Genomic DNA, 16336 nt, shown 5'->3' with positions numbered 1-16336 from the left:
GGTTGGAGTTTTTTCCCCCTCCCCCCCTGCCAATCTATATATATATACCTACTTTATTAATCTTTATTACATTCAAGCACTATTTCCGGTATTGAAAGCCAACATAATGCATATTCTGAGGTATCCACAGTGCATTATTCTGCAATTAATAAGTTTTATTTCAAAAACCTAATCTGCTATTCTTACTTACTTAGACGCTCCCGCGCCGTTTGGCGCATTGAGCGGCAAGCTGCTTTCACAAAAATCTGTCACTGGCAATGTCTGAAGCCTCTTTCCACCTGCTCTTAGGACCTCCATGAAAGTGTAGTGCCAATTTGTAATAGGATGTCCCTGTTTGCGCTTTCCTCGAAAGGGCCTCCATGTCATCGCAACTCTTATTATGCATAATTCATTTTGTCGAAGAACATGTCCCGCAAACCTAGTGAGACGCTCTGTCACAACTTTACTGAGGGGTCGACTCCCAGTTCGCATAGAATCCACCTTAACCATCTTTGTTGAGCCACATTTAGTCCTTTTCAATTTCGACAGATGACTATTCACTACACTATATTAATGGAGCCCAGCCACTGGTAACCTCTCTTGGCTACGCTCTTGGAATTAGGTGAATGTAGTTTGCTTAAGATTTTATATCGAAAAAGTTTCTTCGTCAAAATCATCTGTTGTTTTTTTTAGCATATTCAATAACCATTACGCTCATAGAATTTGGTGATTGTAGTTAGCTTTAGAATAATATTGAAGAGAGAGGTTTTCAACCTCAAAACTCTCTGTATGGGGGTATTTAAACTAAAACCATCTGGAGGGGTTTTAAGCTTAATAAAAAAAGCCCTCTGGAGAAGGGGGTTTAAACTCTAATCCCATGACTTGGCTACGCTCATAGAATATTGAGTGTGTAATTTGATTTTTTTTTATATTAAAAAGGTATTTGTTTAGCTTAAAATCGCGCTGGAGGAGGCTTTTAGCTGAAAACCCCCTTTGGCTACGTTCATAGCATTGTGTGTGTGTAATTTGCTTTTTTTATATTGAAGAGGTATTTTTTAGCTTCAAACCCCGCTGAAGGGGAATTTAAACTCAAAACCCTTTTGGCTACGCTCTTAGAATTTTAAGTGCGTAATTCCCTTTTTTTTTTATAGAAGTATTTTTTAGCTTCAAACCCCTAAGAAGGTGGGTTTAAACTCAAAACCCCTATTGGCTACGATCATAGAATTTTGAGTGTGTTATTTGCTTTTTTTTTTTTTTTATAGAAGAAGTATTTTTTAGCTTCAAACCGCGCTGGAGAGGGGGTTTAAACTCACAACCCCTTTAGAATTTTGAGTGTGTAATTTGCTTTTTTTTATATTGAAGAGGGTTTTTTTTTATCTACAAACTCCTCTGGAGGGGATTTTTGAACACAAAAACCCTCTTGGCTACGCACATTGAATCTGGTGACTTTTGTATGGTATAGTCTTTTATTGAAGATATATCGTAAATTTCGGAAAAGGGATGGGGGGTTAAAATGCAAAACTTAAAATGCAAAACTTCCTTAGCTATGCTCTTGGAATTTGTGGAGTCTTTTGTATTATTTATTTTTTAGTTTTGTTTTATAGAAGAGGGGGATTTAACTTGAGTATCAATATTACCCGAGTTTACAGCTAAATAATATTGTATACTCGATGAGTCTCTTTATCTTTTATTTACTGTTTCGTAAAACGTGCATGTGCAGAGTAGCCTACTTGTGGTGGATTTATTAGCATACATACGGTGTCAACGCTGTTCTAATGAATGGCCGTGACTTAGCGACTCTTATACAAATCCTATGTTACTCCACATAATGTTCCATATTGACACATGATTTTGAAAACATCTTTGATCCACAGATTGAAACCAGAGTTACCTTTCATGTTTAAATGGCGGAAAGGGTAGGTGGTGGTGCTCGCTTCTTCCTGTTCCAGGTGAGAACCCTTTGATTTTGTTAAAATATATGTTCATAAATCTCTGTAACAGGTTTAATGACCGTTTATACTGTCTAGGCGTGTCGCTAGTAAACAGGTAGAGCAATAGGGGCTATACTCCATGGGGGTTTGATATGCTGCTACTACTTGATCTGGGTCATAGAGCCATGTTGGTACTTTCCGCTAACTGTCATTTCACTATCTAACACTTTTATGTCTTTGTAGGTCTTCATTAACCCTTAAAGTGCTGAGCTTTTTTACAAAGAGTGCATACAAAATGGAATTAAAATTATGATGTTTAGAGGCTAAACTGCCACACGCGTTTTAAGGGTTAAATGAACTATCATCGCTTGGGCATCTCTTTTTATAAGTCTACGCTTACAGCTAAATGCTGTTGCTTTATTGATATAGGCCAACGCCTTGATGTTTATTACAAAGCTTATATCAACTCTGTCTGTCTGGTAAAAAGTTTTTACACGTTAGTTCTCCCACACCTATTCTCGTATCAAGCTGAAACTTTGCACATTTATCCATTTACACAGAGAAGACTTGAATCAATAATAATAAAAAAAAGGTAACCAATCAGACAATTAATTAATTAATTAATGGAAATTCATTATTTTGTTTAATAGCAACAAGGGAAAATAATACTTCAGTAGTCCCATATATAGCTAAATGTGTTGGGTTTAGTCCCCATAAATAATTTTCTCCCTCAAGCCTTCTCCGAGCAAATTGATACTTTAAACAATTTATTGTACCTTAGAAAACATGAAGCAATAAACAAAAATACTTAATTAGTCAATTAAGTATTGGCAATTAATTATTTTTGTTTGATATTGAACAAGAGAAATAACTTGTACATTATTGGTAGATATAGTTTTAAGGAAGGAGTTCTTCTCCTTTAGATAAGCTTTTTTTTTTTAAATTTATTTCCAAATCAAGATTGTATGGGCTGCTCAACTGCTACATTTTACTTTGTCAGATAGTTGCTATTTTTAAAAACGTTCATAAGGTGCAACTTCTTATATAGGCCAGTGCCAAGGTCTGGTTTCAACGCTAGACTTGATAAATTCTAGATGCTACACTTTATTAAAGTCTACGCCCACATCTTAATGCTAAAAACGACATAAAACAAAGTTATGTTACAACAAATCAACTTTTTTTTTTTCTGTAACATTCATCAACTAAACGTTGGACACTTTAGCCACGCCTCTTTCTTGAAGTCCAGAGGGTCACTTCAATATTTGGTCAGTTTGAAAGAAATGGATTTGCTTCTTGCATCAAACATTATTCACTACTTTTATACGTAACCATCATTACCCTCCGCATTAGGTCGTTGGTTCGTTCCAAGGCTATAGAGTGTTAATGTTCTTAGTACATCCTGCAAATGCTCACATAATACTTTAGCCATACCCTACACCTTTATTTTTTTGTGTTCTGTCAATAAAACTGCCCGCTTTTCAAGAACCTCCGTTTGGCCGGTGCATTCTAGTCTATGTTAATCAAGTGTTAAAAGTTGGAGTCGATTCTTGCATTTATATGGAGCCAATGGAGGCTTTGAGATTGAATGCTAAGTCTGCTAGTAGATAGCGAGGAAAGAAAACAAATAAGTTGGTACGTTTACAAACACTCCTCAATACAGCAACAAGACAAACATTGAGCTGCTTCGGTCACATTGTTAGACACGACTCGCTGTCAAAATCATGTTTCAGAAAGCTACAAAAGTAATACAATTACACAACAAGTTTACAAAGAGAGTTTGTGTGGATTCACAAACTCAAAGATCAAATTACTAACTTTAAATTGTGCAAAAACACTATTTAAAAAATATATAAAAATAAAAATAGAATATCATGCGATTTGAATCACTGACCTTCTGATGTAAAGTCTTACACTCTACCGACTAAGCTAACCGGGCATTATTAAAATCTTTCGAAATTACTCATAAAATCTAAATGAAAATATAAATTTTCAATTTTTAAATATGGCGGATTAACTTAAAGAGGTTGGGTCGAAATTGCGAATAAAAATCGTTTACACAAATTTAACCGCTGCACTTTCGGTTGTGAATGAAGTAATTTTTAAAAATAATTTGCTTTGTTTTTATCATGAAACTTTTCAAATTGTTGAAGTGATGATGAAATATGAAGTAACAGGTAGTCTTAGATTACCGGCTTTCTTCGTCTGCTAGCTCATATCACGTGACCAGCATAGACCAGATGGGGGTAAGTGCACGTGGGGGCCAGGCATCTCCTGTCTAGTCTTGGGGCTCCCTAAAGGTCATTAGGTCATACTGAACATTTAGACAGAAGCGTTCCTTTGTTCCCGGCTGCTGCTGTAGTAAATAGTTCCCTCAGGGGTTTGGATCCTCTGCTCACTGGAGGAAACAACCACGTGGTTAATGCATACCTGATATAGTGAGCGATGGCGTGAATGATGAGCTAAGCTTTTAATGAGTTTAAAATGATAGCCTTGACATTTGATGAGCTTAATTAAAATGACGGAGTTTTTGAGTTTTCAAAGATGAGCGTAACGTTTTGTCAATTGAACTTTTGGCGAGTTAGATGAACATTTAGCGACCTTTAAATATTGAGCTACACTTTTAGAGAGAAGAGTTTAAAATGGTGCGCTAAAAGTTTAGCGTGTAACAGAGTACAATAGCAGCAAAGTAGAAAACAAATTCAACAGCTATCAAGGAGTTAGAATCTAGATCTACCACTAGGTTTCTACTTGGAACTCAAGAGATCATTGGATTGAAAGAGTTGGAATCTAGATCTACCACTAGGTTTCTACGTGGAACTCAAGAGATCATTGCATTGAAAGAGTTAAAATCTAGATCTACCACTAGGTTTCTACGTGGAACTCAAGAGATCATTGCATTGAAAGAGTTGAAAGAGTTGGAATCTAGATCTACCACTAGGTTTCTACATGGATCTCAGATCATTGCATTGAAAGAGTTAAAATCTAGATCTACCACTAGGTTTCTACGTGGAACTCAAGAGATCATTGCATTGAAAGAGTTAAAATCTAGATCTACCACTAGGTTTCTACGTGGAACTCAAGAGATCATTGCATTGAAAGAGTTAAAATCTAGATCTACCGCTAGGTTTCTACGTGGAACTCAAGAGATCATTGCATTGAAAGAGTTAAAATCTAGATCTACCACTAGGTTTCTACGTGGAACTCAAGAGATCATTGCATTGAAAGAGTTAAAATCTAGATCTACCACTAGGTTTCTACGTGGAACTCAAGAGATCATTGCATTGAAAGAGTTAAAATCTAGATCTACCGCTAGGTTTCTACGTGGAACTCAAGAGATCATTGCATTGAAAGAGTTAAAATCTAGATCTACCGCTAGGTTTCTACTTATAAGAAATACATGGAACTGAGAGTCTATTGCAATCAACGATTCAGAATCTAGATCTACCAATTGGTACTTTTAAATGAGAGACCAATGCAATCAAGAGTTAGAATATGGATCTACCAATAAGTCTCTACATGGAACTAAAGAGATCATTGCAATGAAAGAGTTGGAATCTAGATCTACCACTAGGTTTCTACATGGAACTCAAGAGATCATTGCAATGAAAGAGTTGGAATCTAGATCTACCACTAGGTTTCTAGTTTCTAAATATTTGGAACTGAGAGAGCATTGCTTAGAGCAGTGATGCTCAACCTCATTCGACCTGCGGGCCATTTTAACTTTCGACACGCGTGTCAGGGGCCACATCAACAAAGAGGTACAAAAAAAAAAAAGAAATCAAAATTCACCTGAAACTATTTGATCTAGTACTTACATTAATTAATGGGATATTTAAAGTCTATCATTTTTTACGCGTCTAAAGATGGCTTCATTTCTCTACTTAAAATGTGAGCAACATTGTAGCTACCTTTACCACCTACTTATTTTCTTGTCTCTTTTTGTTAAATATTTCCATCGATCCTCTAATGTCTAGGCGTAGTTTAACTAATCTTTTTTACGCGGCTCAAACCAAGAAGGCCTTCATAATTGTTGTATAATGCCGCTGTATATTGTTGTTGGTTCTGAAACAGCCAGACTTTACAAAACAGATATATTGGCTTATTATCATGTTCCACAAAAAAGATCCATTCACCTTGTCTGGTGGATTCTACATTTAGAGCTACAGTTCATAAACGCACAAATATTAAATGCCTTGGTACCAATCCATTAAAGGTAAGGAAACATTTTCAACTTTTTGAAGGGGGGAGGATTTTCTTTTTTTTGGACCGACGTTTCGGCGGGCCGTATGGAACCACGTCGCGGTTCGGTTTTGGCCCTCGAGCCGATCTTTGGACATCACTGGCTTAGAGAATGAACTTATCATGAATTTCAATTTAAACAACATAAGTAGGTGTTAAGGTTGGCAGCTTGTCAAGGAAAGACGTTTTAAAACACTCCTCAATATATCGGCGAGATCTTTGATTACAAGACAATGATTGGTTGGAGTTTATTAAAAAAAAAAACAACTTCAGCAGCGGTTAGATAAATGAAACCATCTATTTTTGTTACCATAGCAACTAGTTTAGCTTAGCTTCAAATACAAAAAAATAATTGAAATCGAAAAGAAAATGTTTTTTTTTCCTTTTTAAAGAATACAAAAATAAAATTGCATAGGAAAGGTAATATAATAGTATTTGTTTAAATACTCAGGTTACAATCGTTGTTCTCTCCCCTTTATTTTCTCTCTCTTGATCCCTCCCTCCTTCCCCCCTCTTCTTTCTGCTTCTATCATCAAATTGTTTGATGTATTATTTGGGTGAGGGCTGAACTAGTTCTATTTATTTCTCCTCCTCCCTCCCTCATTTGACCTGAGCCTTTCTCTCTGTGACCTAAGTATACTTATTGTAAAGCCTTTAAAGCTATAAAATAAATTCATCTCTAGCTTATTACATTCCTCCCCCCCCCCCCATGCCCAAGCCTGACTGACATACCGTCCCCGCCCCATCTCTTTTTGTTTTAATTTGTTCTAATTATGCTCTCACTGACATTTCCCTTCAGACATTCCTCTGACCTGTTGACATTCAACGAAACAACCTTAAACTAGTTGGAAAACGAGTATGTCAATTTAATACAAGCATAGCTACAAGGACAATCATAGAGCTCCTGTAACCACTACATTCCAATTATCCTCCTGCATATCTGTAGAATAGCACTTGCACGCACAGTGTTTCTCAATCTGGGTTGAGGTACCCAATCTGGGTTGATAGTTGATCATACTCGGTGACGTCGTCCAAGATGCTGGAAAGAAATGTCAGACAACTGATAGATATGTGTGTGTGTGTGTGTGTGAGAGAGAGAGAGAGAGAGAGAGAGAGAGAGAGAGAGATTAAACAAACGGTGTATTTGGAAATGAAAAGTCTTAAAGAAAACTTGGATGCACAAGGAAAGGTTGACTGGGGGGGGTGTCTGAGAACAATGAAACCGACACATTTAAAAACAAAATGTTTAGAAGTTAAAATTCGTAAAGATGAATATAGTTTTGATGATAAAATATTGTGTATGTCCTTGATTTATTACAAATCTAAAAGTTTTAAACAGGGTGAACAACCACATCTCTAACCACACGTGGTAAGGGTTGTTTTAACAGTTCCTTAGATCTAGATCTCATTTCAGTGTTCCACCCAGACTAGAAAAATTGTATGTGGAATAAAAGGGAACCTCAGTCAGTTACCTCAGTCAGTTACATAGGTGCGTGGTCTTAATGCCGATCTTAGCAGAGTGCTAAGTGTCACATGTCACGCGAAGTAAAGCATAAAAAACTCACATCGCCCCCCCCCCACCTTAAACCACAGGCTCATCCTTCTAAATCATTTGATGATAAGAACCTCCCCCCCCCCCAGCCCCCTCATCCGTTACCTTAAGGTTTTAGTTTGTTGCATTGTGTGATAAGAAAGTGGATCGGTTAATTAAGTCAAACAAAGAAGATGTTTATTTTGTGTTTAGATAGCTTGAATGAAGTGTAGGGGCGGTGTATGGTGAACAACTTGCGGAATAACAATGTTCAGAATGTTTTGTTTTCTGAACGTGCTGGAGTGTTCATGGAATGAGTAACATGCATATAAACAGGTAGAGTTAAAAGGTAGAGTTAAAAGGTAGAGTTAAAAGTGTATCAGTAAAATAATGTACAGTTAGAGGCTGCAGAGATGTTAGAATCGATTGTTATATAAATGTACTGGTCATAAAAAAAAGCTAAAGCTATTGAAAATAGAATTTTCTCCCCTGTTTAAGAAATAAATAAAGAATTCGCGAAATTTCGGGGGGGTGGGGGGGGGGGAGAGGGGGTTCCTAGTCTAGGGAGATAACTTTCGCAATTATGTTTAGATGATTTATTGGACACAGTTATTTCCCATTCTTGACACGCACAGTTCAATTTGTTTTGAACGTATTTTTTCTTACAGTCGTTCATTTGGTGATCATCTAGGTCAGTGCTAGCAGCATCTATCTTCCATAGTTGATATAGGTCTAGCTCAGCGGTTCTCAACCTTTTTAGCTCTCCTAATTATCCAATTACAAATAAATGAAATAATTTCTTTATGACATGCATCTATTTACCTTACTATTTCCTATTCACATTCCACACACACACGTGACAATTTTCTGTATTTAAATTTTAGAATTAACAGGCTGTTACGAGAAATTAATATATTATTGCAAATGGAAGAAGAAGATGCAACGCAAATAGAAACGTGGCTGCAAACGCTTGATCCAGAATTGTGTAGGCCTAATTAAAGAGAAATGTTTCACTGTTAAACTATTTATGTCTCCTAAAAATCTTTAACTTTGACTTTCATTGGATTTCTGTGCAAATGGGATCATCCCATTGGGATGGTATGTAGATTTGGAAAGTAAGAGGAAATTTTGTCTACAGACATGCGCAAATGTTCAAACACAGAAATGATCATTTTATCTGTTTGCCAGGTACAAAGTTTGGAGTTCATTCAATGTTCATGTTGTCCAATGTGTTATGGATTTCTAAACAAAGTTTACGTATTAAAATTCAAATTTATGGATGCCTTATTCAACCTTTTTTAAAACGTACATTGTTTAGCTCATATATTACAAGTTTTTCATATTTATTTGTTAAACCTGCTGCAGTAGTAAATTTTGAGGTTTCCTTAAAATAAAAATAACTGTAATGCTTAAAACTGACTTTCAAGGTAACAGACGAGAGTCTAAAAGTAATAATGTGTTAAGAATTAATCCGCATTAATTTAAACTTGTACAAATATATCTGCTGCACAATCATGGATGGCTGCCTGGTCGTGCCGCTTGCGCGCTGGACTGTCATTTCGATTTATCGATGGTCTCGGGTTCAAACCCTGCCCGCTCCCATCCCCGTCGTCCTGCGGGAGGCTTGGACTAGGAGGTAAACTATCTTCAACTCCAGAGTAGTATCCGAAACATGTAAAACATTTTACAAACATCAAAATGTTCGAAATCAATTCTGATTCAGTTGTCTGGAGCATCTATACTTAAATAACACTATATTTAGTAAATTTCAATGGAAAAACTAATATGTGACAAGTTTTACATGTTAGAATGGGAAAAAAAATCCATATTTTCGATGGAAATAAGCGACGCCTGACAAATTGTCAATCGACCCCCAAGGGGGTCGCGACTCACAGGTTGATAACCCCTGGTCTAGATTAACCTTGTTGCTGTTATTTCCCCTCGTAGTTTCTCATCGAAATGACATAAATTAAACTTTCTGATTTCTAAAGCTTTTCCTGCTCCATCTAGACCAGAGGTTCTCAATCTTTTTAGGGCGGCGACCCCCTTACACGATTCTCCACTAGGCGGCGCCCCCAACCGTAAAATTTATTTCGTTCATAGACCTAGGTAGACCCTAATTGTGATTTTGCTAATATTATATAATCATAATCCTATTTTACATGTATATATCCGAGATCTATGTTGTATTTGCATAGCAAAACCTTTCGTAGATTTTAGTTAGTGTTTGAAAATGTTGTGCTTAAAATAATTATTTATGTATACCCTCTATGGTATAAATGTGATTGTTACAACACTTAAGAGATCGTATGACCAAAAACAAAAACTTTCAAAGAAAAAAAGACAAAAAAACTAAATTTCTGATTGTCTTAGGCGACCCCTGGCAAACAGTTATTCGACCCCCAAAGAGGTCGCGACCCACAGCTTGAGAACCCCTGAACTAGACCCTAACCTTACTACGTTTCTAAGTTCCTACTTCAGATCTATCTATCTATCTGCCTGTCTGTCTGCCTGCCTGCCTGTCTGTCTGTCTATCTATCTATCTATCTATCTATCTATCTATCTATCTATCTATCTATCTATCTATCTATCTATCTATCTATCTATCTATCTATCTATCTATCTATCTATCTATCTATCTATCTATCTATCTATACTATAAAGTAGAATGTAAGGCGTGCGTATGTATGTATGTATGTATGTATGTATGTATGTATGTATGTATGTATGTATGTGCCGAATAGAAATCAAAACCGTTTGACCAATCTTGATAAAACTTGACAGAAATGTTCCTTGGGTACTAACTTAGACCGTACAGGTAGTGTAAGTATTGTAGCCCTAAAACAAACTTAAGACCCTCAAAAAAAAAAAAGTTGACCAACTCTATGAAAGTATAGTATCTTATAAATCTAGGCCATGTTTACTATGTTGACATGAGAAAAGATCGAAAGGATTTAGATCTAGATATAATTTTAAGAACTACACTTTGCGCAGATAGTTTTTCATTTTGACACATGAAAATACAAAAGAAGGTCCATAAAATTAACCTTCAAATTTGTGTTTCAAAACATTTTTTACATAAATTAGTTCCTTATATCTGCGAATTCAGATTTCCTGACGAACATTCTTTCATTAGACAATACCGTAACGTTACGAAACTCTTTTCCTAGGTCTAAAATACTATTTCAGCTCTAAGACGATATAACTTCTCTTCGCAAAGATAGTTTTATAATTAAACACATTAACATACTAATTATAGTTCATTCATTTCATATTTTAATTCAATAACATTCAAATATGTTTTTCTAAAGCATTTTTACATACATCTACATTCGTTCGCCAATGTTTTCTTAAAAAAATGAATTAAGATCAATTAGCTATTTTTAGCTCCATTCATAATATTTTTTTAAATTATGAATTCATGCATTCGCTTTACTTATAACATCATTATTTTCTTTAATCGTTTCAAATGCACTGTAACTATATCAACAATACGCAAGTTAAGACCCGCGGGCAGCGAGTAATATCTGTCTAGTATCTATGTATCTATCTATCTATGTATCTATCTATCTATCTATCTATCTATCTATCTATCTATATAAAGGTGGTTTTTAGCTGCAAACCCCGCTGGAAGAAGTTTTACACAAAACCCCTCTTGGTTACGCTCATAGAATATGGTGACTGATGTATGGATAATCTTAAGAGAGGGGTTTATCATAAATTTCGGAGGGGGGTTTAAAATCAAAATCTTCCTTAGCTATGCTCATGGCATTTGGGTTCTGTCGTTTGCATGATTTTGTTTTGTTTTTCTTTTATAGAAGAGGTGGGTTTCACTGCAAAAACCCCTGGTAGGGGATTTTAAACTCAAAACCCCATTGGCTGCGCTGGGGCAAGTGATGGTTTAGTATTAAAATCTAACCTAAAATTAACAAAATCAAAGCAAAAAATCGGTCACTTAATTCCGATCCCCGATTTCATTTCGGGGGGGGGGGGTTAGGGTTGAACCCCAAACCCCCTGGCTACGCCCATGAGATAGATAGATATAGGCCTAGAGCTACTTTCTGCAGATGCTATCAACTAAACGTAGCATTAAAGAGCAGACAACCTTCAAATCATGTCTGCTAATGACAGAATAGCCCCTGTCGTTTGCTCCTTGTTAAGCTTCATGTTAAGCTAAAAACCTTGGTTAGGACAGTCTATTCATCTCTGTCAAGGTCTTTTAGTTTCCTACCAGGTGTGGCGTGTCTTTCAACTGGTTTCTTCTCTCCAGATGTTTTGATTTTTTTCCTTCTTCTTTTATAAATTGTATTTATTTAACATTCTACCGCCCTCCGCCTCCACGTTTCAGAGATACTCGTGTCGTTTAGATCTAGACTTACAACCATAAACGACTCATGTTAGTATCGAGTCCTAGTTCTCATCTCCCCTCCCCAATCCAGCATCCACTCACCAGTTAACTAGAGCTCATGCACATTTGAAACAACCATCAGCCTCGATATCAGTGTGAAAATAATATTTTGATGAATGAATGTGTTAGCAGTTCTGAAGATGTATATTTCTGTAACAACACCAATGCCTACGGAGGCTTTTTGGGGGTAAAAGTGATATAATCAAAAGCTAGAACCGCTGCCTGGTAATCTTGGTAGTGTTTGAGCTGATCAACTTCCGGTCTTTCCTTTCTGAACCTTTCGTTCTAACCTGAACATTTCTGTGTAGACGTCTCTGTCTTTACTTTTGTTGTTTTGCTTAATTTATCTTACACCGTCCACCTCCCAGTTTTCTTGTTTGATGCCTTCTCCTTATTATTCCCCACGCCTTGTGTGTCTACAGACATAATCTATGAACAGGGCCGCCGGGGCCGGATTAAGACTTGAGAAGGACTTAAGCTATTTGAGGTATGGGGCCCCATGGGGTCAACATAATGCAATTTATTCCTTTGGTTTTTCTTCACTACAAGTGGGTGCCCTTAGTTAGAGCTGATGTTGCCAATAAGGTAAATCCATCAGCGTCTATTAACACAGCAATGGCTCTACAAGTGTTTTAGTCTTCAAGATGTCTATAACGAGTTGTCTAGTTTCGTGCATTCTTATCTTACTTCTGACGCATTTCATGTGTCCATCTTGTCATGCATGTTAATCAATGACATAAATTCTGCTAAGTCGTTGATTTTCCTGGCTGATTCAGGCAACCCTATTCCATTCTCTAATGGCACTAGGGAAGAAGGAGCTCTTGTAAGAACTTGTTCTAGCGTATGGAATAAGTAATGTGCCTCTATCTTTGTGTGTTTCTGATTATTTCATTACTGATACTGGTTATAAAAATTGCGATTGCAATTCTTTAGCGACTAACATATAAAGAAAAAAAATTCTAACCACATGTGCCTTGTAAAAATTCTATTTAAGTACCATGTGGTGCCTATGTTCAAGCATATTTATTTCCTTATGATTATTTTTGCAAACAAGTATGTCGTGACGTTGATGTAGAGATAAAACAAGTGAAAGCCAGAGAGTTAGGTCAGTCGGGTTAGTTCTGATACAAGTTGATAGGATGTAAAATTCTAAGTTTTTCTAGGCGCGTTTGAAACTTAAAGAACCCTAAACTTAGCAAACCTCCTAACCTTAACCCTAACCTTTACTACTGATTCGTTTCGACCATAGTTTTCTGTTTCATATTCTCAATGGCTCTGGACATATACTTTTTGTTTTGTTTTATTTTTGTTTTCTGTAGACATGGGGGGATGGCGCCATAAGTGAAGGTGGTGTTTATGTGTGTGAGTTTGTGTGTGTGAAAGAAAGAGAGAGAGAGAGAGAGAGATTATTTGACGATCTCATTATTTCTCGTAAGCATGAGATATTATCTTATATTCTTTGTGTTTCCCACAAGCCCAAGCGGCAGTGACTATGTTAGCAGTACGAGACCGCGGTTCTTGATTCCCAGACTCTATATCTGCTCGGTCCCTTGTTTGCTTCATCGGCACACTTGCCAGTTAGAACAGATTCCTCAGATAATGGCAGAGCAAGATATTTCCTTGTTGACATCTGGCAGCAGAATTGCCCTGGCCTCAACATCTGACACGCAGACGAGAGAGGCATTATGGGGAGCAGACTGGAACAAATATTTAATTCAAAGACACTTTAAGAAAGAGACAGGCCCCAGGCTAGTACAACTTGAAAAGTCTAGAGGGTCGATCACTTTGTTATTCAACGATATGTTTATACAAGTCATCAGTCTATACAAGTCATCGATAATTCTATACAAGTCATCGATACGTCTATACCTTTCATTGATAATTCTATACAAGTCCACGACATATAGCACTTTTTATAGAAACTAATCAAAATTATTTCGAACTAAACGATTTCATATTTAGAAAAAGTCAACAATTTTTCTGTCAATCATTTATTTTGACAATGTTTTTGTGTGTGTATGTACTTTGTAATGCCTCTTGATAGTCTCTCTACTTTTGATTGAAATCACTTTTCAGATTCTAGTGACGCTGTATTGCATAGACTGCAGTGATTCAATCGACACTACGCCAGAGTACGATGTCGGATACAACATTACTCAAACAGCTAAAGGTAATATTTTATTAGGGTAGCTTCTATCTGACTTACTTAGCACATGTATATAGGATGGGGGGTGCTATTGATATAATATGTGGCACGTTTTGTTGCATCTCGCCCCCCCCCCCCCCCCCATAAACTATTAACTCTTTAAAACTACGAGTAGAAAGCTAAAGAAAACTAGTTGGTAATCAGAATACTCCCCCTCCCGGCTCACTCACGAATACCACACACCAGGCACACCACACACCAGGCACATATATATATATGAGAATTTCCCCTTCCTCTCCACCCCCCTCTCCCCCCCCCCCCTGCCCGATACTTAATAATACAAAGTAAAAACGAAAATCGCGTTTATGTGCCACATTAGACAGACATGACAGGCAGACAACAAAATGCCATATGTTCAAATGACAATGTGGCATGACATTGCTTGCATACGTTGTTTTTTTCACTCCTCCGTCCCCTCCCCTTTCCAATTCGTCTACGCCTTCCAAGCGGATGGTAACCACGTGACCTAGCCAAGCGAACAAAAGTATTTTACAATATTTTCGCCAACAAAGAATTAGACTGAGAATTGTATTAATTATTTGTTAAGAAACAATAAACAGCACTTTAGAAATGTCATTAAAAGATACAAAAAAAAGCTTAATGCGAATTTCGAAGTAAAGAAAGTATGTGTGTCAATACGTTTGTGTGTGTGAGTATTTCATTAGATAGAAAGAGAGAGAGAGAGAGTAAGAGAGAGAGAGAGAGAGAGAAAATATAAAAAAATATAACTGAAAGCTGCGGCTCTAAAATGAGTTAGTATAGTCAGTGGGGTCACTTATGTCTATGTGTTTCTCAACATTTGACAATAAAAAAGGTTACGTTCGCCACTCAACTGATCAGATAAGATGTTTGGGGGAGCGCCCTAAGCTCACTCAGAGTTGTCCGGGGCGAAGCCCCGGGCGCCAAGCGTTTTTCTACATTTCTGAGCTTCAAAAACTCTTTCTCCTGGCGCCTACAACGTATTGTTTTTCTGATAATAATAAGATTACAAGTCAAATAGAATTAAATGAAGAAAGTTTGGGACATATTGAGACTAAACTGAGAGAAATTCGAGGCAGTATTTTTTTTTTTAAAGTTGCATTTTGGAAAAGTGCATTTTTCCGACTTGGGTGTCATCCCCCTTGTGGGTGTCACCCTGTGCGGCACGCACCCCCCTACTGACGCCACTGAGTAGAGTCTTAGGTCAATTGAATTGTTTCGGAACTCACGTGTAAAGAAACTTAACTGACAGAGAGAGGGAGGAAGAGAGAGAGAGAGAGAGAGAGAGCCACACTGAGTGAACAATTGTAACACACAAAAAATGGCTATTCTCTGAGCTTATAGGGTCACTGCAGACCAAAACATTTTGTCAGTAATTAAAAAGAAGCAAAATATAAAAATCATAGACGTAAATAAATATAGACTGGCCGATTAAAGAGTTTTATGAAACGAAAATTTGTAACTTGCAATTTTGTGTACTTTATTATATAGCATTTATGAGCAGTATAAAAGTTAAGTATTCATATCTATTTCAGCCGTAACCTATATAAGTATTACAATATTTTCACTAGTGTTTTTTTTTATCTCTTAGCGTGAAGATCATGCAACTTTTCATAATTCGGAAATCCGAATACAATAGATATACATGTTTTCAAGTTACATGAAGTTACTTCCTTCGGCAAGTCTATATTTATTAATGTCTATGATAAAAATACTTTAAAAAAAAAACAAAGTTTATCTAAGCTCCACATTTACAACTATATTCTCTTAATACTATATGATTCTTTAACTATCAAACAAAATACGTAATTAACTAATTGGTTTAATTGTTTGAATTGATGCAGGCTAGGGTTAGGAACAATAACTGTGTAAAGTTTTAACTTGATCCGCGAAGTGGTGTGGGAGAAATAACGTGTGTGCATTTATTCAAGGGGACAACACCCGCATATTTTGCCATAGCTCTTTATACTGTAGGATTAGTTTCATTTTTTTGTATCAAACAATATAATTAATAAGCAGTAAATGATTGGTTAATTTTTTGATGGATTGATGTTTTATTAGGT

At 36.5% G+C, this 16336-nt stretch overlaps 1 protein-coding gene across 5 annotated transcripts in view; it reads left to right on the top strand.

The window, feature by feature from the left end:
* LOC106072734 (ADAMTS-like protein 1) overlaps positions 1-16336 on the top strand; it is a 45016-nt gene that overhangs the window by 15707 nt on the left and 12973 nt on the right. For 4 of the 5 annotated variants that reach the window (XM_056021452.1, XM_056021435.1, XM_056021442.1 and 1 more), the window contains exons 2-3: positions 1854-1928; positions 14165-14258. In XM_056021452.1, coding sequence (XP_055877427.1) covers positions 1884-1928; positions 14165-14258 — 139 coding nt within the window. In that variant the 5' untranslated portion in view covers positions 1854-1883. Of the gene's footprint in view, positions 1-1853; positions 1929-14158; positions 14259-16336 lie in introns of those variants that run through there. The other variant, XM_056021458.1, reaches the window with a different exon arrangement.

This window comes from Biomphalaria glabrata, chromosome 1 (assembly GCF_947242115.1).
Source record: "Biomphalaria glabrata chromosome 1, xgBioGlab47.1, whole genome shotgun sequence".
Lineage (NCBI taxonomy): Eukaryota > Metazoa > Mollusca > Gastropoda > Planorbidae > Biomphalaria > Biomphalaria glabrata.
Note: the sequence above shows the minus strand (reverse complement) of the source record. Positions and strands in the feature narration are given on the sequence as shown.